Here is a 25,890-nt window from a genome sequence, read left to right on the forward strand (position 1 = left end):
ACAACATTTGGGAAGAGGAAGTGTGTTTCATTGTACTGAATGTGCACTTGTATTGTACTTTAAATATTAAAAGTAGATTAAAAACAAAACTGAACTTGAAGATAATAAAATATTAATAAATACTGAGTACTTTCATGACTGTTTCTTAACGCACTTAAGTAACAAAGTGCACTTAATACTGTCAAAATAAAAGTTATGTTTTAAAAGTACATAATCTTTTGATGCGTTTTAAAGAAGCGCACTATTTTTATATGTTGACTACATACTAAAGCACATGTAAAGTACTTGATTACAATTTTAACTGTAGTGTGTTATTCAATATTAGATTTAAAGTTAATATATTTTAAATGTACTAAAATATATTTAAAACATGACATACAAGTTCCAACAGAAATTACATTAAAGTACAGGCCTATTTAGTTTTCCTTAAACACTTGCCAGTAAATTATTTCAACAATATAAATAATTATGAAATTACTTATAAAGATGTTCTTAAATCCAACATAAGTGGGTCAAAAAAGCACTCTGAGGTTCAACTAATTGTATTTAATATACATTTATGCAATAAAATTTTTATCTAAATGCAGATAACATTTAGCATTTGAGCGTCCAAAAACACTAGCATTCAGTTAAAGCTACACTGTGTAATTTATTAAGTTGATTCTTAGCAAAAAACACTTTTTTAAAATGATATGTGCTCAATAATGTGTAATTACTTCTACCAACTAATCAAGTATTCTCGTAAGCGTAGAATCTGCCATTTAGAATACATACGAGTGAGTCGCTCGACTGGCGGCAGCCATGTTGCGCCTCCATCTTGAAAATGCATTACCCAAAGAGGGACATACCTGGAAATTCAAGCTTTGCCTTTAGCGTTTTTACACTCAGTGGCACCGTGACTAATGCGAGGGGGAGATTACTCGCGACTGCCGGCAGATTTGAAATAATACGGCCACCGTAGGAGTTAAAACGCCCTTGAACGCCCTTGGAATGGGAGGGGCTAGAAAGTAATATTCAGTTGGAAGTCATAAACAATTTCACCGCTAGATGGGAGAAAATCCTACACAGTGTAGCTTTAACACGGAAGCATATATTTTAAAAGATATTATTTCTGTAATAAGTACATTTAATTTAAATGTATGCTTTTTTAACAAAGGAATGCTATGGTATTGTTATGCGATTGCTATTGTTTTTAGCAAATACAGTGGCAAAGGTGTTCTGGGTGGTTGCTAATGTATTGCGAAGGTGCCTATGGTATTTTTTCTCCTATTTTATAATCATAGGTGGAAATTCTAAATCTGAACCGAGAAGCAATAGAACAGCAATAGCACATCTCTCCTCAACAAGATGCTTGATTTTAATTACCATTCATGTCTGTAGTTAAACAATGCAGGAAGTTATGCGTCAAAATGTAATACTCAAACCCACTGGCTATATACCCTATACAATTTTTTAGGGGGAGAGCGTGTGACATGATATATATTCACACACACTTGGTCTGCATATGAATGCACAGTTGCACAGACACACACTCAAGACATACACACACCCATCCCAGCTTCCTCTGATCAGAGCTGCTCCAGGGCAGGGGTTGGGGGTGGGCCATGTGTATGTGTTTTGTAAGTACAGGATTGGGAGTGTGGTGGCTACACGTCCTCGGTTGTAATCCATGACCCCCTCCCAGCCTGGGAAGCAGCAGAGGGGGGGGTCTCACACACGGGGTCATCGTGCACAGACAGCTGCGGGGCTGGCGGTAAGCAGCCGTTACTGCAGCCCTGTCTACGGACAATCTCAGCCTGAGCCACACAAGCTGTCTAACAGATACCAGGCCAGAGGGGGGTCCGGGGAGGAAGGAGGGGCCCAGACTACACTGCGGACATCACTGCGTGTGTGTGTGTGTGTGTGTGTGTGTGTGTGTGTGTGTGCATGCGTGCGTGCGTTTGCATCTATTTATCTATCCATCCATCCATTCATCCATCCAACCAACCAACAAAATATTCCAAAAATGTTTTGCTAATGTTCCCATTACGTTATTAAAACATTATTTCTGAATGTTCTCTGAACGTTTAAAACATCAGTTTTCAAATGTTTTTCTTCTTGATTATGCGAACGTTATGGAACATTCCATTTTATCATATTGCTAACATTATGGAAACATTACTTTTTAATGTTTGCTACCTATTTTGAAACTAGTAGTAACATTTAAAAATGTTAGACTAACATCCAACTAAAATGTTTCAGAAAAAAAGTTCCATAGCCTATAAATAACGTTTTTGTGATACTGTTTTGAGAGCATTATTAAACACCTATAACTTTGAACAAATGTTCTATTAACGTTACTGGAATAATGTTTGTTCATAACTTGGAGAGAAACTTGCCAGAACGTTAGCCAAAGGTCGTTCTCTGTTAGCTTGGTTTCTATTTGGTCTATACACATTCTAACTTCAAGGCTTTTTAGTTAAGTTTTTAAAGCAAGTTTTTATAAAGCTAAAATTATTTTTTTGACAAACTTTGCTTTTCTATTTTAAAACAACAATCAAATATAAATATGAAGTTCAATACAGTACATATTCAATATACTATTTTTGCATACATTTATTTTGGTAACACTTTATTTCGATAGTCTACTTTAGACATTCTACTAACTAAGTAACTTTGCATCTGCATATCAACTACCATTCATTAGAGTATTAAGGTATAGGGACACACCAAACCGACGAACTAACACTGATAAAAGCCGAATGTAGAACTGAATGCATTGGACAGCCTTCCACAGACGATGTATTATACATATAAGTAAATACATTTGGACACGTAACTTAGTGATTGCTATCAGGATGTGAAGAGACTTTCAACCAGCAACCACCTACCCTGCCTGTAATATCTGCTAAAAAACTTTATTTATTTTACTGTTAACCCTAACCCCAAAAGACATTCTACTGACTATAAGATACTTTACATGTACATGTCAACTTATCTCTTTCTAATTTTAATTAAAAAATAAATAAATCAAACAGGTTTGGAACGCCATGAGCACATAGTGACAGATTTTTAATTTTGGATGAATTTTAAACTCAAACATTTCAGCCCATGACATGTATCTGTACCCGGAGTCATGTGAAAACTCAACGTGATGTAAAAATAGCACATTTCCAGAGTTCCCACAACTCTACTTTCAGTCATAACAAGGGCAGAGAGTGGCCAATGTTTCATCTTGCTACTCAGCATTACAGGAACTTCTGAGCCAAGGTTTCGGAGGCTAGTGGGAGCAGTGAGAGTGAAACCCCAGTGTTTGTGTAACTGAAGCAGTGGGACCTTTAGAAAACAGACTGTCAGAGCTGAGCAGTGGCAGTGAAGCAGCCTGTCACGTTAATGACTGCATAAACACTAATCAGACTATCTAAATCTTACCTTCACGACCTCTTTAGGCTCACGCGTCACTCAAAACTCCTCACGCACAACCCATTAGCCTAACAAAGAGTGTGAGTTTTAGCAAAAGGTAAACTTAGGCCAAGGTTTCTCACTTTCGCAAACTGAATCTTATACTGAAACAACAATCTGTAGAGTCAGTTGAGAAAGTTTCCTGGATTGTGCTATTTCCAATGGTCAAGTGAAATGTATTGCAAACGGAGACATTAAACCTGTCTATACCTGTCAAATGCAATAAAACCACAATCAGCAGAGTAAGATCACATTACGTGTGATCTCTGCATGGAAACTGGATAAATCTCAGAGCTTTAAGATGTCGACCACTGACAGTCCCGTGATGTTTATGAGGCAAGTGTGACCCCGCAGCTGCTGTCAGTGATCAAACTCGCAGCTCTGCAAGACTGAAACACATCAGGTCAAACACTTGCACTGGTAAATAAGCAAACTGTGTGTGTGTGTGTGTGTGTGTGTGTGTGTGTGTGTGTGTGTGTGTGTGTGTGTGTGTGTGTGTGTGTGTGTGTGTGTGTGTGTTGAAGGAATCTGGAGAAAGCATGTATTGACAACACCTGCCCAGTCAATTTAAAGGAGTGAGATCCAGAAAATGGTGCCTGTATGGGCGAATCTAAGAAAAAAGTCGAGGTCATATTTCACACTACTCTTCTTCTTTCTTTTTTTTTCTCCTCCTACTTCTTCTTCTCAAGAGAGTGATTAAAAAAGAAACGAACGGTCCAAGAGATTAGTTGCCAGAGACAATGCACAAATATACAGTTCAGTGGAATACTTGATTCTGATTGGCCAATTGCAGCATTCTGCTATTACGCATTTTTGTACACACACACACACACACACACACACACACACACACACACACACACACACACACACACACACACACACACACACACACACACACACACACTCGTTGGCCAATGCTACTATTGGCCAACCAGAATCAAGTATTCCAGAAAGCCGAATAATAAATACTTTTTCTTACTTACTTTATCCTATGCTGGGATTTTATTAATATTTAATTTTTTTCCCCCATTTAATTTTTTTTCACTTTTATCATTGTTTTTATTTTTTACAGTACACAATATAGAAAATGTGGCTGTTTTTAGGTCATTTAAATATCTTTGATAGGAACGCGGTTAATAGGAATGTACTCAATTGCTTAATTGAAAATAATGCAAAGATTTGAATAGTCATGGGCTTCTTTAAACAAGAAACTCTTCTCTTAGCTTCACTTGTGTCTGTCCTGTGTGCGATTACTCCTCCCCATCATACTTTCCCCTGTCAGGTTTCACTCGCTCTGTAGTTCCAGACAGACAGAGACGGGTGGTGGGCCGGTCCGCAGCATGGGGCTTTTTCCGGTTGCGTCTGCTGCCCTGCTGCTGGCCCTGAGAGATTGATTTCACGGCTCAGGCAGGCCCTAGAGATCCCAACTCACACTGCTGTCAAACAGCCTGCCCTCTGACCCCCTGCATTACGCAGGTCACGGGGCGGCGCTCTCCCAGGCTGCCCGCACAAAGGCAAATATGCTGCCATTTTGTCAGGCCAAAGGTCAACTACTCGCATGTTTTGATCACTGGTAACTTTATCAAATTAGAAACTACAGAAGTGAGAAGTACTCACAAGGCTGTGTGTGTGTGTGTGTGTGTGTGTCTGCCAGCACGGATACATGTGTCTGAATGTGTCTGTTGAGACCTGAAATCTAGTGTTTCCCAAGCCTTTTTTGTCTCATGTATACCCACACAGACCAGTAATACTGAAGTTTGAAAAAATCCACATGCAGAAGGAGTTAATATGATCCACATATGATAAGAAGAATTCATATTGAAATCTTAAAATCATATTGACTATCCTTATAGCACAGTTGTTGAGATCACTTCAGACCCGCTACTGATAGTATATTTTTCTCAGTAGAACTTAAAAAATATATATATAATAATAATAATTGAAAGAAATAAAATTAGTTTATACCAATTATTTTTTGTAGTACATTTTTAGTTTTGTCCACATAATATATATAATATATATTACATAATATATACTGTACAATTTAAAAATTTGGGGTTGTTGTTTTTTATGTTTTTGAAAGAAGTCTCTTATGCGCACTAAGGCTGCATTTATTTCATCATAAATAAAGTAAAAACATTAATAATGTGAAATATTATTACAAATTCATAAAAACTATTTTCTATTTTAATATATTGTAAAATGTCATTTATTTGTTCCTGTGATGGCAACCCTGATTTTTTTTATCAGGCATTACTCCAGTCTTTAGTGTCACATGATCCTACAGAAATCATTTCTGAAACAGTTTCTATTTAATATTTGTGTGGAAACTGTGATACTTTTTTCAGGATTCTTTGATGAATTAAAAGTTCAAAAGAGCCATTTGTACCATTTTAAATGTCTTCACTGTCACTTTTGATCAATTTAATGCATCCATGTAGCCTGGGTGCCAGCCCGAACCCCGCCCAGCATCCATGCTGAATAAAGGTATTTTTTAATAATGGTATTATTACTTACCCCCAAAAAATATTTTTCTTTGGTGCATTTTACAATCTGTCTGTCAAAGCTCTGCTATTTCTTACTTCCAGACACACACACACTTCTAAATATGCAGACAGGAGATGAAAGCTTAAGAGTTCAGAGACCCTTTTCCACCCTCAGTCCCGTGGCTGATGTGTTCATGTGGATGACCACCCACCTCGAGTCACTCCACGACTTAAAACACCTAATTACGAGCAACTGCGTCTTACATGTGCGATCACAGCTTGAGCCAATATCAACCTCATATCAACGACCAAAGAATCCATCAAAAATCTCTCGTCACACACCTAAAAATGACTTAACACACCCCATCAGGATTTAACAGCCATTACTAACTCTAAATCTCAACCTAACAAAATAGCTAAGTCATCAAAGCAGCCTTGTTCCAATTCTTATGGAGACAATAAGGGTGTCAACGCTTGTATACTAAGTTTGGATACAAAGAGCTGGGATAACACGAGGCTATTGGAGAAAAGGACACAAATATGGGAGGAGACATCCGACAGATCATCATTCTGTAGAAAAACACATACAAAGCAACGGTGTATTTATCACAGACACGTAATTTCACTGGAAATGGAAGAGGAAAGGTCTTGCATTGCTCAGGGGTCAAAGTTGGATGACTTCAAAAGCGTCTTTGCCACTCGGATGAGAGTATAATCCGTCTCTGTGTGTGTACACACACACACAGGCACACTCCCACAAACATGCACAAATGGCACAATGCAAGGTGTCACATGTATCTTAGAGAATTAAGCTCCACTTCCTCTCTCAGTGAGAGAAACAAAGCCGCTCTTCCTCTTCTGTGTGGACTGAATGCATTGCTATTTATAAACAATAACATGTCCCCCTGCTGCTCCTCCTGAGGAGGACAGGATTGTTTAACACATTGTTTCAGGGACCTGAACATCTGTCTGCGCAAGACGCACGACGCCACGACACAGCGTGAGGCAGCGGTGGCCAGACAGTCTGCAGCGATGCGATCACAGACCTGTTGCCCTCCTCTCAAACGACTGTAGAACATAAAGCAAGGAATACAAGCTTGTTTTGTGGTGCAACAGAAACATTGATGCTGATAAATGAGCTGTGATGCTCCAAATAGGCTGAGACATAACTCCTAAAAAGCAGCGTGTCAATTTTAAACCATCGTCTGCCCTCCTTGTGGGTAGACTAGGCTTCTTGGCATGGACATAAAGAGTCTGAAATGAAAACATGGCGACATGGAGACCCACTCGGAGGAGCAAAAACCTCAAGCTTGGAATGAGAAGAGGCTCTGGCATGCTTTGTGGGGGGAAATACTGTTGTGTTGTGGGCCCACACCTTCAAAAGGGAGCACTAATCACAACATGTGATGAGACACAAGAACAAAGACGAACGTCAGGAGAAAATAACAGCGTGGGAAACCTCTGTGAACTTGAGTTACAGCGACAAAAAGAGCCACCCCCATCCCCATGCACATAGAAAAACACATACGCGTACAAACACGGCGGCCCGTGATCCACCCCGCTGCCACCCCTCTCCGAGGAAGTTCATCCATGCCGTCGAGCCGAAGCTGGTAGCAATAACAACATGAAATCAGCCAAAGAGCTTCCTCTCATTCATGTATGCAGAACCGATGACAATTAAGCATGATGTGCACGGGCTGATAAGGATCCAGCTGCAGCGTATCAGCCAGAAGCACACATCGGCGTGAACTTGCTTCGTTCTATTGATTAGGAGCTCTTCTGATGCTCTTGCAAACTCAATCAATAGGGGTCAATATATGATGCTTTTCATGTTAGTCTGATTTTTATTTTATTTTTTATTAACCTGTGATTTAGTTTGAAGTTGTGCATACTCACTTATAGTTCTTGACTGACAGAATGATATTTTTAATGTTGCAGATATTTGGTGCAAAAATACAGAAGACTTTAATTGAATTTGAAATTAATTTGAACATAGATCCAGATATATAATTTGAAGGGGTTATGCATTATGTGAATATATATATACATACATACATACATATCAATATTAGGTTAAAATGATTATACAATAATTGGGAAAAAATTGGGAAAAACTGGAATATAGCATATTTACATATGTATAGGCTACATATAATATATATATATACACACACATAAGTTATATATAAGTTGTACAAGTTATATAATGGAAATAGAAACGTAGCCTATATGGCCTAATGGAATTATATAAAGACTTATAAAAAACTATTTGAATTCTTTAATTTATATTGTAAATTTGTATTTATTTTATTAGTATTTTATGCTACTATGCTTTAAGTAGAAAATGCTGTCAAAATGCTTGGCAAAATATATCAGTATATATAATTATTATTACATTAAACTATTAGAATATTAAAATATGCACTTGACAAGCTAATTGCAAGTGGAAAACCCTCGGGTTATTGCGGTGTAGCCTACTTGTTGTGCATGGGCTGTTTTAATTGCAGTGCACCTTTGGGAATGCCGTTTAAAGAAGGTACATGTTTGAGCTTCATCGAGTAGCCTACATTTAGACTTGGTAGCTTCCTCGTACACACACTGCACTCCTTCGGATGAGTTAGTATTAGATTACAGGTTCACACGCTCACTCGCAGACCGCCCGTCGCCCCAACCAATTGCCCCATTCATTCCAGCGCCGGAGACGGCCGTCGCCCCTGATTGGTTATCAGCGTTCTGCTAAGAAACTTTCCCACGGCTTGCGCGTGCTGACAGCCGGCCAGCCACTCCTTTCAGCTGGGCTAGACAACACAAGCACCGGCGGAACCCGGGGGCGGAGCTTAGCTCTCACGGACGAACATTCTATTGGCCCTTTGTTAAGCGTATTCAAAAAGAGGGGCGGGGCTAAACTGGGACGTTGACAACCGACGTGCCACTCAACCCCAGACTTGTTCGCTGATTGGCTATCCACGAGCTTAGCCACGCCTGTCTTGGCGAGCTGCGGAGTTGAAATTATACCGTGGGAAAGCTTGTCGGTTCATACGGATGAACTTCAGTCTCACCTGACACACGCTGAGGATACGCTCTGAAATACTATCGAAAAATGAAGAGAAATCACGATTTCAGCTCCTCGGATAGTGAGCTCGATGAGAATATCGAAGTGGAGAAGGAGAGTGCTGACGAAAATGCGTAAGTTAGCTGTAATTTATTTGAGTCGTCTTGCTTTTTTGAGTAATGAAACGTTGAATTTGCGACCAGATGAAGAAAACAGTCATACGATTTAATGTGCGCACGTTTAATTTGAATCGCACACAAAATTAAGATTAATAATTCTAAATCACATATCTGTCAACAAAATTAGCCTATGTGGAATATTACCTCGAAAATCGTTTCCTTTAGATGTTGGTCAGGATCATACTTCATAAAAATCAAATGTATTGTGTGTTCTTATGCATATTTTGTTTTTAAAGCGGTGTGACTTCTCCACTCGGATCAATGTCTCCATCCACAACCTCTCAAGTGCAAGCGAGAAAACGTCGCAGAGGGGTAAGAGCGTTTTTCTTTGAAAAGTCCTGAAAACTGAATCTGCAAAGCTGAATAAATGACTTTAATGTCCTTAAATGACTTTTAATAATGATGATTTCACAATCTGTTTGGACAGATCATTGAGAAGCGCCGTAGGGACCGGATTAATAACAGTCTGTCTGAGCTGCGCAGACTGGTGCCCAGCGCCTTTGAGAAACAGGTGAGTGTCAATCAACACCTGACTTACATCTCAGAGTCAGACCACTGCAATCAAATGTCTAGGTGCTCTAACTGTCTAGATTTTATACATAAGTCTCTTTACGGGATTCAATTCATGAAAAAGTCCTGAAATTATGGCATTTAGTCCAGTATTAATATTTCATTTAAAAAAAAAAAAACATTTGTTTTTAAATATTATTATTAATATTTAAAATAAACTTCAGTGTGGCATAACCAACATGCAGGATGCAACTTTGTTGTCATGGCACAAGAAACCATAAAAACTAAGAGGACTCGTTGAAATCCTTAAGATTTGTGTATTTTTTATTTATTTTTATGGGCCTTTTTGTGAAAAGGTATACTTTTTCCCTAGAATGAAACCAAAACAAGAACTTGGCACATGTGTTTTAAAATCGATTAAAAAAAAGATTAAAAAAAAGAATTTCCTCTTTATCATCTCAGACATTCTTATTTGTCATTGAGCCATACAGTATACATAGTCATATCACTTAACTCATCAACACATCTGTTCTTGTTCTCAGGGCTCTGCTAAATTAGAAAAGGCAGAAATTTTACAGATGACGGTAGATCATTTAAAGATGCTTCATGCAGCTGGAGGAAAAGGTAAGGTTTTTTCTTACTAGCATTTATGTTTAAAGAAAATACACTTTAACTTGCTGCCTTAAATTTTTAAGTACAATCAACTTGGATGTTTAAGTCATTTCAACTTAAATTACCTTAAACTGACTTTTAAAAAAATGAGTTGAATCTTGTATAACTTAAAAAAAGGTTGAAAATTTGCTAAACTTATTTTGATGAGTTAAAGCAGTGTAAAACCATATGTTGTCAGAACTTATTAATCATATAATTTTTACAGTAAGCATATGCTTTTTATATGCTTAACAAAACTCTAACATTAACCATTGCTCTTTTATGCGTTATGATATTTTCTAACGATTTATTAATAATGAAAGTTTTCATAAAGCCTCACCAAAAAAATCTTGCCAGGTTTAATGTTGTATGTTATCTTTCATTATGAGATCATCCAATGTTTGGGAATCTGCTCAAAGAAAATAATTACTAACCCAGACGTTTAATCTCTGTTGTTTATCTAGTGTCATTTCGGTTTCACTCTCAGCCCCTCCCAGTGTGATCTATTAACAGCACAGTGTTTCCTGTCATAAGCTGTAATCATTATCAGATCAGATCACTCACCAGCTCTGGTTTCTCTCTCTCACAGGTTACTTTGATGCTCACGCGCTGGCCATGGATTACCGCGGGCTGGGTTTCCGCGAGTGTCTGGCGGAGACGGCGCGTTACCTCAGTATCATCGAGGGCCTGGACAACACCGACCCCCTCCGCATCCGCCTGGTTTCACACCTGAACAGTTACGCCTCCCAGAGAGAAGCTCATTCGGGTTTGGGCCACTTGGCGTGGGGCTCCGCATTCGGGACGCCGCCCGGCCACCTGGCCCACCACCTCCTCCTGCAACAACAGCAGGGGGCGCCGCTCTCACGCAGCACCAGCAGCCCTCCATCCTCCAATTCTTCGTCGCCCTCCTCCTCCTCATCTTCATCCGCTGCCTCCACAGAGCCGCACGCCCCCAGCAGGCTGACCGGGACGGGGATTAGCGAGGCAGGGCAGACGGGACCGCTGAGGGTGCCGCCCGGTACCTCCCTGCCCCCTGGCCTCACACCACCTACTACATCCAAGCTTTCTCCGCCCCTCCTGACGTCACTTTCAAGCCTGTCGGCGTTTCCCTTCCCGCTGAGCGCATTTCCTCTGCTGTCCCCGAGTTCGCTGGGCCCCGCGACTCCCTCCAGCAGCCTGGGGAAGCCCTATAGGCCCTGGAGCATGGAAATAGGAGCCTTCTGAACTCTGCAAAAACATGAACGCTGTGGACAGACAGACAGTCAGTTAGAAATGACTTTTCTCTGTAACAAATGACTATTTCAAAGAGATGGACACAACCGCAGAACTCCTCTCTGTACAAAGGGAAAGAGCGAATACAGAACCGATGTACTTATTCGAATGACCCCGTCTTTTGAAATCCGTCTCAGGTCGAGCTGAAATAAGTTCTAGAGATGATCGGGGTTCTCGCACATCAGTTCTGAGTTCTTTTGTCCCTCAGTGGAGAAATGTATGCTAATAGAGAGAGAGAGAGAGACGGCTGTTAATGGAGTTTAATTTAAAACAGATTTAACTATAATAATGATAATAAAGGAACGATTTGATAACATGATGTGATATATTTGCATCTTCTCCTCCTCATCAGAGAATGATCTTTCAAATTAGATTTTTTTGGGGGGGGGAAACTGTTCAGCATTTCTATGATATTAGAAAATACTATGCAATGAAGTTGAGGTTTTCCAACTGTCCATCTGCACATATACAAAACCTATGCAACTGAACCTGTATTCCTCAGCTGAGTATACGTTCTTTTTTTATTTTTTTATAAAGATTTAAGTCTTTTTGGTCAGTTTGGCCAGTGTGTGTAAAATGTAATAAATTTGTTGTTTGCAGGGATGGACCACTGGTACACCTTTACGGAGACAATCTAAATAGACAATCTCTCAGAACTGCACTAATGTAATTGTAGCAAAGTCACTGTTAGGTTCGTTAATAGCAGAATTGAGCGCTTACAGGCATGTTCACCCTTCATGCCCCAAATCATCTCTCTCTCTCTCCCTCTCTCTCTTAGTTAACTGTACTTTGGAAAACCAGATCATTTTTGTGGTAATAGGGAATTTGCACTGGCAAATCAGATAAGATTAGGGGAATAGATAGTACTGGAAGAGATGATGTGGTACTGTGCCTGTCCCTCACTAACCTGTGTGACTTTCCTGTAATAAAATGATACATGTAGCTAATAACCCTGGATTTGTGTGCTCATGTTCTGATTTTTGATATTGTCATTGACACATTCAATACTACGAATGCACAATATATTAATTGGTACCATAAGTGCATATTAGAGATTTTTGGTTTTGCATGCTCATTTCTTCTATTTTTACATTTATATTACCTTATGCCTTCACCTAACTCTTAAATAAAATGAATCTTTAAAAACACTAAGAATGTAATAAAACCGTTAAAAGTAATTTTTTAACAAACCTTTCATACTGTACATTATAATGTTATCGTGGCTAAATGTATCATTTTATTTAGATACATTTTATAATTAATATAATTATAATATAAATATTGGCCATAACATGATAATTAAAAGCTATCTATTTTGCAAAATGTAGGCTACATTATAATGTTGTGATGCCTAAATTCAGTTTTAGCATTTAAATTGATTGGTTTGTGTTTATTATTTTAAAATGAATATAATTATAATATAATATCATTTAAATATTGGCCATAATAGGAAAATACTGATCAACTATCCATGTTTCATACTGTACATTTTAGTGTTATGATGCCTAAATTCAGTTTTAACAACTGATTGGTTTTTTTTATTTACATTTATTTAGATACATTTTATTATTAATATAATTATAATATAACTTAAATTATTGGCCATAAAATTAAAAAAATTATCAACTTATTGATATCAGCTGGAAATTTTAAATGGGTGCATTCCTAATCAAAATAATGACATATTTTTGTGACAAAATGACCATTTTTACTGACATCTACATCGAAACGTCTTTTAGGACAGATCCCGCAGTCTGATAAAAACATTAAACAGTCACAGTAAACTGCATTCATACATTTTTATCGTCCAGATTTGTTGGCGTGCTTGAAATGTTCCAGTCACCCCTCTCTCTCTCTCACAGGTGAATATACAGTACATAAATAGGCCTTACATGTGATTTACAGTTTTTCTGAATTGCTAAAACACATTTCTTGAAACCATCACTCACTTTCTCAAAACCTTAAACACAAAACCAAATTTTCAAACCACATTCACAGAACCTCTGACTCTTCTGGCAAAATCTAAATCATAAACACTACAGATCATTCATTAGACACTACATCAAAAAATGGAGATCACAGAATCCAAAGCATGCAGTTACAGTTACAAAGTAAACAAATTTTGCAATTATGTAAAAAAGTATAGTAATGACAACTTACACACACCTGACAACATTCAGGTAAGGTTATACTGTATCCACTGCAAGTATAGTATTGTACTGAATATTGAATAGTAGGACTATCACCACTTGCATACTGTGAAAATACAGTGACCCAACTGCAAAAGCCACAAAGGTTACAGTAAAAAACTCTAAATGAAAAGCATGTTACAGTAAAGTACACTCAGAAGAGTTGTGCAACTGCAAAATGAAGATCCTCTTCCTGCTTGTTCACCTCCTCTTACTGGATGGGGTTACTTGGAGAATGGGGTTTAGTGTTTTGGCAATTCAGAAAAACTGTAATGCTTTGGGGAAGAATAGTTCCTTTCATGGCACTGCAGATTTCTATAGGGTTGAACCAGTGCCTGTATGCGTGCGTTTTGAACTGATATCAAACACGGCCCAGGGGCCTCTCTGTGGCCTCTCTATGTATCCAGGAAGCCATTAACAGCCAAGGGATATCCTGGACAATGGCAGCCTGGCTGGCCTGGACTGCACAGGGAGGAAAGAGAGAGGTACAGAGCGAGAAGAGAGGGAACGAGAGAGAAGAAGTAGGAGGAGAGGGCCGCACAGTGCAGCTTTGTCCCAAAGCAATCACAGCAGCTCACTGAGCTCCTGGTGCGGAGCACTCCCACGCCACCACGGGTACTATACTGCCAGCCAAACCCGTAAAACAGATTCCCACCTACACACAGCGCACTGCCAACACACTTCTTTATTTCTCTAGCTGCCTTTAAATGTATTTTAGAGGCTTTTATCACATGTTTCCCCCCACATTCCCCCTAGAGGTGATGGTTGGATTCTCTAAAACTGGAATATTAAGTAGATACTGTAGCAGTAATGGCTAGGCTTGGAATAGCATACTACCCATACTATTTATGCAGTATGCAAATTGTCCTGGATGACCTATGATTTGCTGAAAAATGCAGTATACATTAGAGCATACTGTGTTTGATACTCTATCCCAAAACACAAAATGTTTGATGAATGGACCAGAAATAATTTCTAGTTATTTTTATCTTGCTATTTTACATTCTCGAATCATTATTTGATTGAAAATGATTATATGTCCAAGATGAGCTGTATGCCACTCGTTGAATTATACATAATTAGGTGAGCAATGACAATATATTCCTGTATTGCATATGTATGCTTATACTGGCATATTGAATACTGATTCATAAACTATGTTTTAAGAAATATTAGGCAGTACTGTACGCTGTGCAGAATGCAGTAAGCCATGCACTAGTATTATACTACAGTACTGTACTACCAATAATAACCATGTTTGAAATGGAGTACTGACTTACAACTAACTGATTACCTTTTTGTATTTTATAAATAAGTAATTATTCGATGATAAATGTTTAAAGTAGTAGGCCTATCCCAGCTAACAAAAACATGTTCTAAGAACGTTTAGCTAACGTTCACATAAAGTTATGAAAACTAAAAACATTCCATGAACGATGTTAAAATACATTTTTTGTGCTTTATTGAGTACATTATTAAAGCCAAGATCATTCTGAACAAATGTTCTATTAATGTTACTGGAAAAACGTTAACGCTGAGAGAACCTTGCCAGAAAGTTCTAAGAAAGTTCCCTGTTAGCTGGGATGCTACGACTTTGTCACGTGAGCTCATTACATTGCATGTTTAGCCCATAGACTGGTTTAGCCTAATTGAGAAAGTGGAATCTAGTTGTCACATGGAAAATAAAACGCTTGTTTTTAATGTTTATTCCCATTTGGGGTAACGTTACAATATCAACATTTGGTAACCCGATCAAATAATGAGTAAAGAAACATTTTAAAATTGGCAACTGATATATTAGACTATTACTATTAGCCTACCTCTTGTTCAGTTCATCCTGCTTCATCAAGTGGAAGGTCAAGTCGAACACATTGCACTTAAGATACATAATAAAATAAACTATATTGCATACTGCACATTTTTAAAGCAAATTTAGTGGATAATATATTGTAAGTATTTTGTGCATAAAGAATTTTCCCACACTATAGTGCAATAGCTAGAGAAGTATGGTATGTTATTAGCATGATTTCTTGTAAAGTCATTTATCGCCACCTGTTGGGAAACTAGGGTATTACACTTTGTTATTTCTCGCATTTCCCCACAGCATAGTTGTTCAATTTGACATCGACTTTTGTGTTTATGTTAATGTATGTTGTATGAAATAAAAACGGACCCAAAGACAGATATTGTCATTCCAAGGAACCCAAGCCTTTATTCACCACAGCTTGCTCCCAAAGTTACATGTGAAGGGAATAAAACACACAGCTTGAAGAGAAATATGAGGGCGGGCATGTTTGTGACATTAAAGCAATAGCTATGGCACATTATAACATCGTCTACCCACACTGCTCTTGACACACACACTTACACACACATCATCTTGCAATGTCCATTGTATTACCAGATATCAACCTGAAAATCTTTCAAGACTTAGAATGGGAGAACTTCAGTACACGTGATTCTCAAGAACTCAAGGTTAACTTGATGTTATGTGGTCAGCATAAATGCAACCCAGACTATGGTCAAACACGGGTCAAGAGACGTCGCATGATTTCGGCGTGGCTCAAACCGCTGCTCCTCTTGAGCAACATGTCATTTTTTTTACTAAATCATGCTGACTGGGTCCATTTAAGTGTGTGTGTGTGTCTGTGTTGTGACTATATACCAGATGAATGTATGAAGAAAGAGCTAGAGATTACTGTAAATGCTATGTTAGTGACCGGTTAGAGCTGTGTGTACTGTACTGTGGCGGCTTTTACTCTCTCCACATGGACATAGAGACACTAACATGATCATTGGGTTTAGAGAAGACGTTGCAAATGTCAGCTAGCCAGCAAACTCACAAACATCAAAGCCTGGTACAAGAGAAACTGTAGTATATCTGAGAGAGAGAGAGAGAGAGAGAGAGAGGAAACAGGTACATCCACTAAAAGATAAGAATACAGAGAGAGAAACTTATAAAATGGCACACCGCAATACTTTTCATCGTCTCATATAAAACAAATAGGAAGTATTTACAAAAAACCACACCCACTTTGACTGGTTTCGAATTGATCAAAAACATTTTTTTCTTTTTCTGGACTAATGATGTTCCTTTTGTCTTATGGACTATATCGGGGAGGATGCTGTTGGTGAGGGGGGCAGGGTCGATTCTTTTGGCCTGGGCGGGGCGGGGCAGGGGGGTGGGGTGACAGAGGCTCTTTTCTACACAGGGCTGCGGTGGCAGGGGGAAAGGGGGTCTCTCTGGGGACGGGAGGTCGCAGGTATGGGGAGAGGGGGTGGGGTGATGGGACGATGGGTGTAGAGAGATGTGCTCATGCTCTCAACTCTTCCATCAGCTCTTTGTTTCTGCGCACCACCTGAGCGTGCTTCTCCTGAAAACACATAGAGAAATAACACAGGACATTTATCAGCAGTTTATAGCTTAAAGTTGAAGAAAATGAAGAAAATACCATTCTTGTTTTTATAATGCCTTTTCAAAGTACTACTGAAGAACGATTTTTTTGTACTGTAGTGCCCTCTTGTGACAGAGAATCAGATTAGATTTGTATTTTTCTGAAGAAAATGTGAGTTTTGATGCTGTATTTCTAGGGTGTTTTGTGCGGTTGTTTACAATAGCCCCAATCAAAAGAGCCCACATTCAAGTCTCTATGATATTCTAGTCTCTATGACTCTGGCTCCAACTTCAATGTAAGTCTGAGGATTGTTTGTTAGTTTTATCTTCTGTCCTGTAAAGATCGTAAAAATCAGATCACTATTCACAGTTGCAGCATGCAACTCCTCAAAAAGTTTCAAGATATGGAACTTTTGTGGGACAAATTTATGCATTTAATACTTTTTTAATGCGAAGTGACAGTAAAGATATTTATAATGTTACAAAATATTTATTTTCTTTTGAGCTTTCTTTTAATCAAAGAACGTATCACTGTTTCCACAAGCAGCACAACTCTTTTCAACATAGCTATTAATAAGAAATGTTTCTTGAGCACCAAATCAGCATATTACAATGTTTTCTGAAGAATCATGTGACACTGAAGACTGGAGGAATGATCACAGGAATATATTACATTTCAAAATATATATTGAAATAGGCAACAGTAATTTTAAATTGTAATAATTTTGAGTGTATTTTTGTTTAAATAAATGCAGCCTCGGTGAGCATATGTGACTTCTTTTAAAAACATAAAGAAATCGTACTGATCCCAAAAGTTTGAACGGTAGTGTAAGTTATAATTAAAGTCCTGACCTTCTCATGCAGCCGTTCCAGCATGGCTGCAAGGTGGGCCTCACGGTTCTCCTTGATCTGCTCCATCTTCATGATGAGTTTCTCCTCTGCCATCCTGCTGAAGTTGCTGTTCTCCTCCATGGCTTTCAGCAGGACGTCCCGCTCATGATCACGCTTCTCGGCCAGAGCCCTCAGGACTTGAGCCTCCTGGGACTGGAGGAATAAAACATTAGGGATAAAAATAATAGAAATAAAAATGGCAAACATAATACAGATATATACAGTACAGATACATTATACAAATAAATAGGTCACTCACTCTCCTCCTTTCCTCTGCGGCCTCCAGCTTCTTCTGGATGTCCTCCAGAGACATGTCCCTCTTTTTAGGAGGTGAAGTGATGCTGTAGCCCCCGTCAGCCGTGGGAGAGGGTGGCTTCAGGATGACCTCAAAGGCCTGGCCAGAAGCCCGCTTGTTAATGGGCTTAACCTCCATGTCTGAGCATGCAAGACACAAATTGAAATAGATGTTGTTTAGAAACTGCAGTATGTCTGGCAGCAAATATTCATCTACACATTGGTAGGGTTTGAGCATCCGGATCCATGCAATAAAATGCACAAACTGCCTTCTGCTCGTGAAATGAGCTTGCATAACTTTGTTATACAGCCATCCTAAATATTTATCAGACATTTATTGATCTATATTAGCTGTTAAGATAATAAATGTTAGTGCTGCTGGTACACATACAGGCCAATAAAAAATAGATTATAAAGATCAAACAGAACGAGGTCTATAAAGCACAGCACATTATTGTATCTCATTACTGGTTTTATATTTTCATTTCCTACCTTCAAACTCGCTCATGAGGTTCTTGCGTGCCTCTGGGTAGAGACAGGAGCAGATGAGGGAGACGAGGGAAAGCTCCTTCATCTTCTCTTTGTATGCTGCAGAGAGACACATCAAACAAAAGTATTGACCCAGATTCTCGCTGTTTTATGAATGATTATTCGAAACTGCATCGCCAATGTTGCAGAAAATAACCCAAATCATCTAGGTTTTCAACCAGGGGGTAAACTGACTGATATAAAATATATATTTTAACACATAGTTAAAAATATATGTAGATCAGTAGATATGTAGAATCTATCTATCTATAGAGGGGAGAGAGAAACAGTAAATCTAAAATAAAATTAAATGTATATTACATTTTTACTATTATTATTATTGTGTGTGTGTGTGTGTATGTGTGTGTGTGTGTGTGTGTGTGTGTGTGTGTGTTTGGTAAAGCTATTATTGAATATAATACATCTAGGGGTCCACTGACTTTATAAAACTAAAATATTAAATTAATTATATTTAATTATACATAAAATTAATATTAGATTTATATTATCTTACATTAATTTGTTAAATATATATATTAAAGAAATTAATATATATATATATTAATTATTGTTATATTAGATATGTCAATTAAAATGTATGTATTATATATCCTAATTATTTACATTGTATATTAATACAATAATGTTTGATACTTTTATTATTGAAAGTTTTTATGCTGTATTATGTTAAAAAAAAAAACATATTATGTTAAAAATTTGATATTTTCATTGTAGAGGGTTTCACCCCTATAGGTTGGGGTTCTGGGTGGGGGATCCTGAGTCCAAAAACGATGACAAACCCTCATAAAAATGATTTAACAGTACTGCCAATGTTTCCATTTGTGCTTTCTAAGGAAAACATGTCCTCACATGCTCTGGTTTCCTACAAGACAATGTTCCCCTCAAGATCCACCCATCCCCCATCGCCCAACCATCAGCGTTACATTATTTATTAAAATCCATTTTTACTCTGACTACTGAGGGTGTGTGCGGGGAGTGAGTCGGCAAGACCAGAGAAGGCACGAGGCGATACAGATATCCAGATGGCTTTTTATGACGGCAAGACTGAACCTAACGCAATAATTCCTCATCCAAAACTTCAGAATCATTTTGATTTTTCAGCATTTAATGCTTAAGTGCAAACAAGTCTAAATCATACAACACATCAGTATGGCAGATGCTACATGAAGCGTATTAATGTATCTGATTTTCCTTGAACACACAAGACAGCATTTATCAAAGCCAGTGCATTTGAGTTATAAATCAATGTCTTGACAGCAGTGCTGTGTTGATGTTATCAAACCGTGCATGCTTGGGTTTCTCCAGCCAGATATCACTCTGCTTTCATGCTTTCCAGAACAAACCTACTTTCTTCATTCTTCGCCCAGAGGAGGATGGAAAAATCTGATCAACTCCCTCTCGCTCCCTGACGAGCTTATTAATCCCTCACAAACAGAGGATGGAGAAAACTGGGAAGGGAAGAAGGGGAGAGAATCACTGTGTTCACTCCCGCTAGGATTAAAAAGCCCTGAGGCAGGTTGCTTTTGGTGTGGGGGGCTTTAATTAGTAATTACTGGAGCAAACCATATCTTCCGGTAAATTGAGGGGGTGGCAATGGACCTCAGTAAGCATTTCTCCTCTGCTGTGTAGTCAGAGTGAGATAAGGACGATAGACAGCTCACTGAAGCAAGTAATTCAGGTCAGCCGGCTGGTGAGCAGGTGAAAAGGATCTCACACAGACGGATGAACCTGTGTGCAATACTGTGAGCTAATCTAGAGATTCTGCTGGAAAATATCAGAGGGTTTGTAATTAGAAAAGAGTAGACACAGTAGCCACACCTTAGGCTTGAGCTGTAGCTATTGTGGCTGGTCAAAAAAGACATTGATTATTGACATGATGGGGTAATAAACTGTATTGTGTGTGGCCACACATAATGTGTGGCCTTGCACACCCTACACAAAGATGGCAACATCCGAAATCCTTGTCCGTGTGGGGACATTTTTTGGTCATTAAACAGCTTATATATCATACTAAGTGTTGTTTTTTGAAAATGTTAAAATGCAGAAAGTTTTCTGTGATGGGTAGGTTTAGGGGTAGGGTTAGTGTAAGGGGATAACATATACAGTTTGTGCAGTTTAAAAATCATTATGTCTATGGAAAGACATTATGTCTATGGAAAGACATAAAACATGAAGACAACACGCTCACGCATGTGTGTGTGTGTGTGTGTGTGTGTGGGTGGGTGGTCTTTGTAAACCCTACATTATGAGACGATACAGAGATGATAATATCTGAAATCATTTTTTGGTCGCCATCAGGAAAAAAGCTTGAAACATTCAATTTGTAGAGTATATAAAGCATTATGTCTCTGGAATGTCCCCATAAAGCATGAAAACATTTTAGTTTTTCTATGCATTTTTTGCATATAGCCTAATGAAACGTGTAGCTGTAGTTGGCTTTTATTGTCAAATAATTTGTCAGATAAATGCCTTAACCAAGTTTAGTATTTTGTTCTTACTTCATATTAAAAAAAAATATAAAATATTTCCCTCATATATATATATATATATATACACATGTTGAAATGTATGACATATAACTTTATATAAGATAATATGATACTAATTTTATACTGTAAACTTTATCTTTTTTTTTTACATGAAGAAGTAATTCTAATTCTCTGTAGCCTATTTTGTCCTTTCTAATATATCATTCCATACAGACAGTGATACGTGCATTGCATTTGTAAAATTAGGTAGAAAAAAAAGTGCATTACTCAAAATTTGCCTTCAGGATCTACGGCCCAGTGGACAAGCGAAAAGTCCTTTGTGTGGTTTGTTTGATAATGCATCAGCATGCCCACCCTGGAAATCAATAATGGCTCCTCCCATCTCTCTCACACATATGCTCTGTCCACTGAAACTGGACAAATGCCTTTCAATGTTCAATAGTGATCATCATTACATCTGTTCACACTAAAACCACTTCATTTTAAGTAAAATCAGTAAAACGGACTTGAGTCCATTTTAAACTTTTAAGTAAAATGACTACGGCAATATGGTAATATATAGGGTATATGTGTATGCTATGAAATATATTTATCATATGGTTGACATTAAAACCTAAAAATAATTAGCTTAAAAAGCAATGGCCCCGCCCCACTGCGGAGCATTGCTGAATGTGTATGTTTGAACTTCCTGTAAGGTTACCGATTAATGGGGCTTGATTGGATTAGTCATACTGCTTTCACATATCCAGTAATCTTAAATGATAAACGTGCATGGTGGGGGTTACATGAGGAGACCTTTAAAGTAGATAAGACAAAGACAGGCACCTGGCAGCTCAGTTTTGATCAATGATTCTGACAGGTAAAAATGACATTGTTGTTGCCAATTATCCAATTGTTACTATAATTCAAATGCGTAATTAAATAAGCCATGCTTTTAAATTAGTCTTAATGAGAGAGCTGGTTTCTTCTTATTTTCATCTGATGTATGGTGCAGACAAACGCACTAAGGTCTTTCTACAGGCTCTTTTAAGCCCTATAAATATTCCAAGTGTATTGATTATATTGATTGACATGTTCTTTCTCATTAGCGGAAGAAATCCCACAGGCATTTCTTGTGTGTTCTGTGAAATGAAATGAAATATCCTTAAAACGCCCCATGTAATTGCATTGCATGGTAGGATTAAGTGCACATTACTGGTATTCCACAAAACAGAAGTCTCTCCAACATTTCAAGTGACATGACAGCTAGAACAGAAACATTTGCCCTCAGACCAACAGTGCCCTGCCCTGCAGGCGCCTCAAAATGATGCAATAAAGCCGACTCACACCTTGTCTAAGGCATGCCCCAGTTTGGCCGCCTACAACATAATCCAGAATCACAACAGCACTGAGACATGCTCACCGGCGAGACGACTTCAGCCCTGACACACTTCCATTTAACACATCAATCATCTGATACTGCAATCTGCCTCTCATATGCCGCTAGTAATGGTGTGAACGAAAGGATGCACATACAAATCCACAATTACACATTAAAAACTTGTTTAAGGAGTTTTTTTGGGATTAAATAATGACATGTGCTGGCAGACTGTATGTCACAAGAATATATTAAAGGTGTGAGAACAGATTCTTATTCACAAATTATAAATTAGGTAATATAAAAATGCCACTGTGTAGTTTTTTGACAAACCCACCAGTCCCCAAATCAGTGCAAAACACTGAAATTAAACTAATTAATTTATTATTTCAGATCATTTCCAAAAATTAAGGAATTCAGTGTATACTGTATAATAATAAACATCCCTGCGTGGATAAAAACAACAGTTTGCAATTCAGTAATGTCGTATTTCACTATTACGGCTTTGTTTGGCAATAAATATACCATCCACACCTAGCTAATCTAATGAAAAAGGATAGAAATATCGTATATAGAGGATGTCCAAAGCTCTGAACTGTTCCGAGTTAGGCATTGTCAGGTTTTATTAGATTTTCTGGAGGCTGAAACACAGAGCTGGATCTTGGGTGGGGTCCTTCTGCATTATGCTGGAGATATGAGCCGGCAGGTGCAGTGTCACCATAAGAAAATCCTTTTATGGCTTTTAAAACATGTTACAGTATATTTTAAAAGAAGTGTGCTCTATATCAACCCAATTTAATGCTTTTTCTCGTTTATAAAGTACCCTCTTTTTCTATGTAAAGGTGAGTGGGCAGCCTGGGTGCACCCAAAAACGCACAGCCATATTTGAAAATAAAACAGCATGGGGCGTTAAGAGAAAGCAGATTTATTTATCTAAGAAATAACCCAGACAGTAATTTAAAACCTTTTTTTTTTTTTTTTTGCTAAAAGACTTTTGTTTCTCCTGCATCAGGATCTTTTGTGCGCGCGACAGCATCTCTCAGCATCCTGCATCAAAGAGACATGAACCGGCGAACAAAATGAAGGAAGGTTTGTCTTACCGATAGCAGTTTTGGCCATGGCTGGGGTTGTTGCGGTGACTGGTGCGTCTCAGCTCTGTTTCGGTGGCGAGGAACCGGATCGCTTTGATAAGGCACTGAGTCAGCAGAACGGCGCTCTGAGGGAAAGAGTGCGCGAGAGCAGCTTCGGGAATTATGAGCGTGCGTGTGTTCAATCAGATTGGCTGCTGTTGTCCCTTCACGCGCAGCTCTAAGTGAAAGGATGTCGCGCGCTCGCTCTAATGTACCGGAGGATGTCAACGGTGAGGAGCTTACAAGGTGACTAATTGAGTCTCCCCCCTTTCTCAGAAATGGTGCAGACCGTTCATGCACAGCGCCCATTGATTTATTCATTTTATATGATGTAGCCTAGCCTACTATCAAAGACGGTGGTAACTGGAAACGTTGGCAACTTGCATTTATGGCATTTCATACGTAACCTAGCAATGATAATCTCGTATGGATTGTAATGGCTGTTTTCTGCCATCACTGATTGATGGAAGCTCTGTCTTATAACAGTCATATTAACAGTAGGCCTATTCATGGTTATAGATATGCTACGCACTTGTATTTTAGAATAGCCTACATTTTACATTCATATAATGGCAGTAGCACCGGTAAAGCAGCACTGGGACACACAGTGCCCCTCCCAGCACTATCAGGGTCCCTTAGATTAAATGGGTGATGTGATGTTCCTCGATAATATTTGTCAATATTAGTTGTTGCTAAAATTATTACAGTGACTCTAGAACATCAAAATATGTTTAGAAATATTTAATCAATGTATTTTGTTAATTAACATTAATTAATTAATTAATGTATGCATGTATTACTTTCAGGTTCCTGGCAGGACCTAAATGACAGCATAAACAAATAACAAGAGCACGAAATGTATTGACAGTTATAAACATCAGAGTAAGTTTTGGTGTAATATAAGTGCATTGAAGAAATACAAAATTACAAAACACTTCTTTACCAATAATAAATATGCTAATGTTGTCACATTTAGCCATGATGTATCACTACATCAACATGCACATCCAGTTCAGCTCCCATTAGAAATGCACATGGCTTGCAAGCATCAATTATGAAGGAAGCGAAGTCTGCACAATAAATAATAAAAGTTCTGCTGTCTGAACAAATCGGTTTAGAAATTGCACAGCAGAAAATGAAGGACTGCAAGGGTTGCATTAGGCTACTAGAGAAGACCCCTGTATCTTACAGTGTGCAATGGTCATAGATTAAATAATCCATTGGTCAAATTGGCATTTCAGGGACAAGCAATCCTGCAGTCTCTTGCTTTAAATAACAATATATTAATATCTTCATGCTTTCATTGTAATTTTTCATTGCTTCTAAACTGAAGCCTAAATTCTTTATGGATCCGATAGCCAGGCTACTGTCAGCTCAGGGTCACGCCTAAACATTCACGATCAAGAGGCACTGCATTATCATTTTCAACCATTAGGTGGCAATAGATCCTTGATTAAGGAAAAAGGAGCAGTTTATAGTCAAACATTTAAACTTGAGAAATCTCTTAAGACAGTACAAAGCTGTATGTTAAGAGGGCACATTGATTTATCAGTGCAGTACTAATCTTAAAGCTGCTGCTGGCTATGTTGAATTACCCAAACATTAAAAGCACACAGGCAATGAACCATATATCTGGAGTCATTCATTAATCAAAATAATGTCCTTGATGAATTTAAAATGAGTTTTAGTTATGCTTGAATGACACTTCTGTTTAAAGACTGCATAGTTTTCAGATATGGTCAGTAGGAAAATTGATTTTTAGAGCAGTGAGAGGATTGTTGTAAATGTGAGAGTTTAATTAAAATTCATGGTTATGCATTAACTAAAAGAGAACTGATATCTATTTGAAATAGCACACCCGAAAAACACAGTACAATGTGCAATAATTTATCTAACACAAACACTCCTCCTGAGAACCAGATATAAAAAGGTTTTTGAATGTAGTATTTTTTCATGTTGTTTAATTGTTTAGAGCATATGAAACAAATGGGAGGGGGAAAAAA

The 25,890-nt window shown here is 38.1% G+C and overlaps 2 protein-coding genes across 2 annotated transcripts; one reads left to right on the forward strand and one right to left on the reverse strand.

Moving 5' to 3' along the window:
- Nucleotides 1-8,953: 8,953 nt before the first annotated feature.
- On the forward strand, nt 8,954-12,544 carry hey1 (hes-related family bHLH transcription factor with YRPW motif 1). The gene is made up of 5 exons (XM_084424133.1): nt 8,954-9,116; nt 9,398-9,473; nt 9,589-9,672; nt 10,214-10,295; nt 10,912-12,544. The coding sequence occupies exons 1-5, from the start codon at nt 9,031-9,033 to the stop codon at nt 11,544-11,546; spliced, it is 963 nt and encodes a 320-aa protein (XP_084280259.1). The 5' UTR covers nt 8,954-9,030; the 3' UTR covers nt 11,547-12,544.
- Nucleotides 12,545-15,971: 3,427 nt separating this feature from the next.
- stmn2b (stathmin 2b) lies at nt 15,972-24,197 on the reverse strand. The gene is made up of 5 exons (XM_084422765.1): nt 23,858-24,197; nt 18,855-18,950; nt 18,328-18,503; nt 18,030-18,221; nt 15,972-17,157 (listed from the first exon to the last, which is right to left on the reverse strand). The coding sequence occupies exons 1-5, from the start codon at nt 23,874-23,876 to the stop codon at nt 17,098-17,100; spliced, it is 543 nt and encodes a 180-aa protein (XP_084278891.1). The 5' UTR covers nt 23,877-24,197; the 3' UTR covers nt 15,972-17,097.
- Nucleotides 24,198-25,890: the final 1,693 nt, after the last annotated feature.

The sequence above is a fragment of the Rutilus rutilus genome, assembly GCF_951802725.1.
Source record: "Rutilus rutilus genome assembly, chromosome: 11".
In the NCBI taxonomy this organism is placed as follows: domain Eukaryota; kingdom Metazoa; phylum Chordata; class Actinopteri; order Cypriniformes; family Leuciscidae; genus Rutilus; species Rutilus rutilus.

Bases quoted from the DNA above. Each gene is read 5' to 3' on its own strand.
- hey1 (XM_084424133.1), top strand. From the start codon at position 9,031: ATGAAGAGAAATCACGATTTCAGCTCCTCGGATAGTGAGCTCGATGAG. The intron at 9,474-9,588 runs GTAAGAGCGTTT...CTGTTTGGACAG, and splicing joins CGAGAAAACGTCGCAGAGGG to ATCATTGAGAAGCGCCGTAG. The intron at 9,673-10,213 runs GTGAGTGTCAAT...TCTTGTTCTCAG, and splicing joins CCAGCGCCTTTGAGAAACAG to GGCTCTGCTAAATTAGAAAA.
- stmn2b (XM_084422765.1), bottom strand. The intron at 18,222-18,327 runs GTGAGTGACCTA...TTATTCCTCCAG, and splicing joins CCGCAGAGGAAAGGAGGAGA to TCCCAGGAGGCTCAAGTCCT. The intron at 17,158-18,029 runs GTCAGGACTTTA...ATGTGTTTTCAG, and splicing joins TGGAACGGCTGCATGAGAAG to GAGAAGCACGCTCAGGTGGT.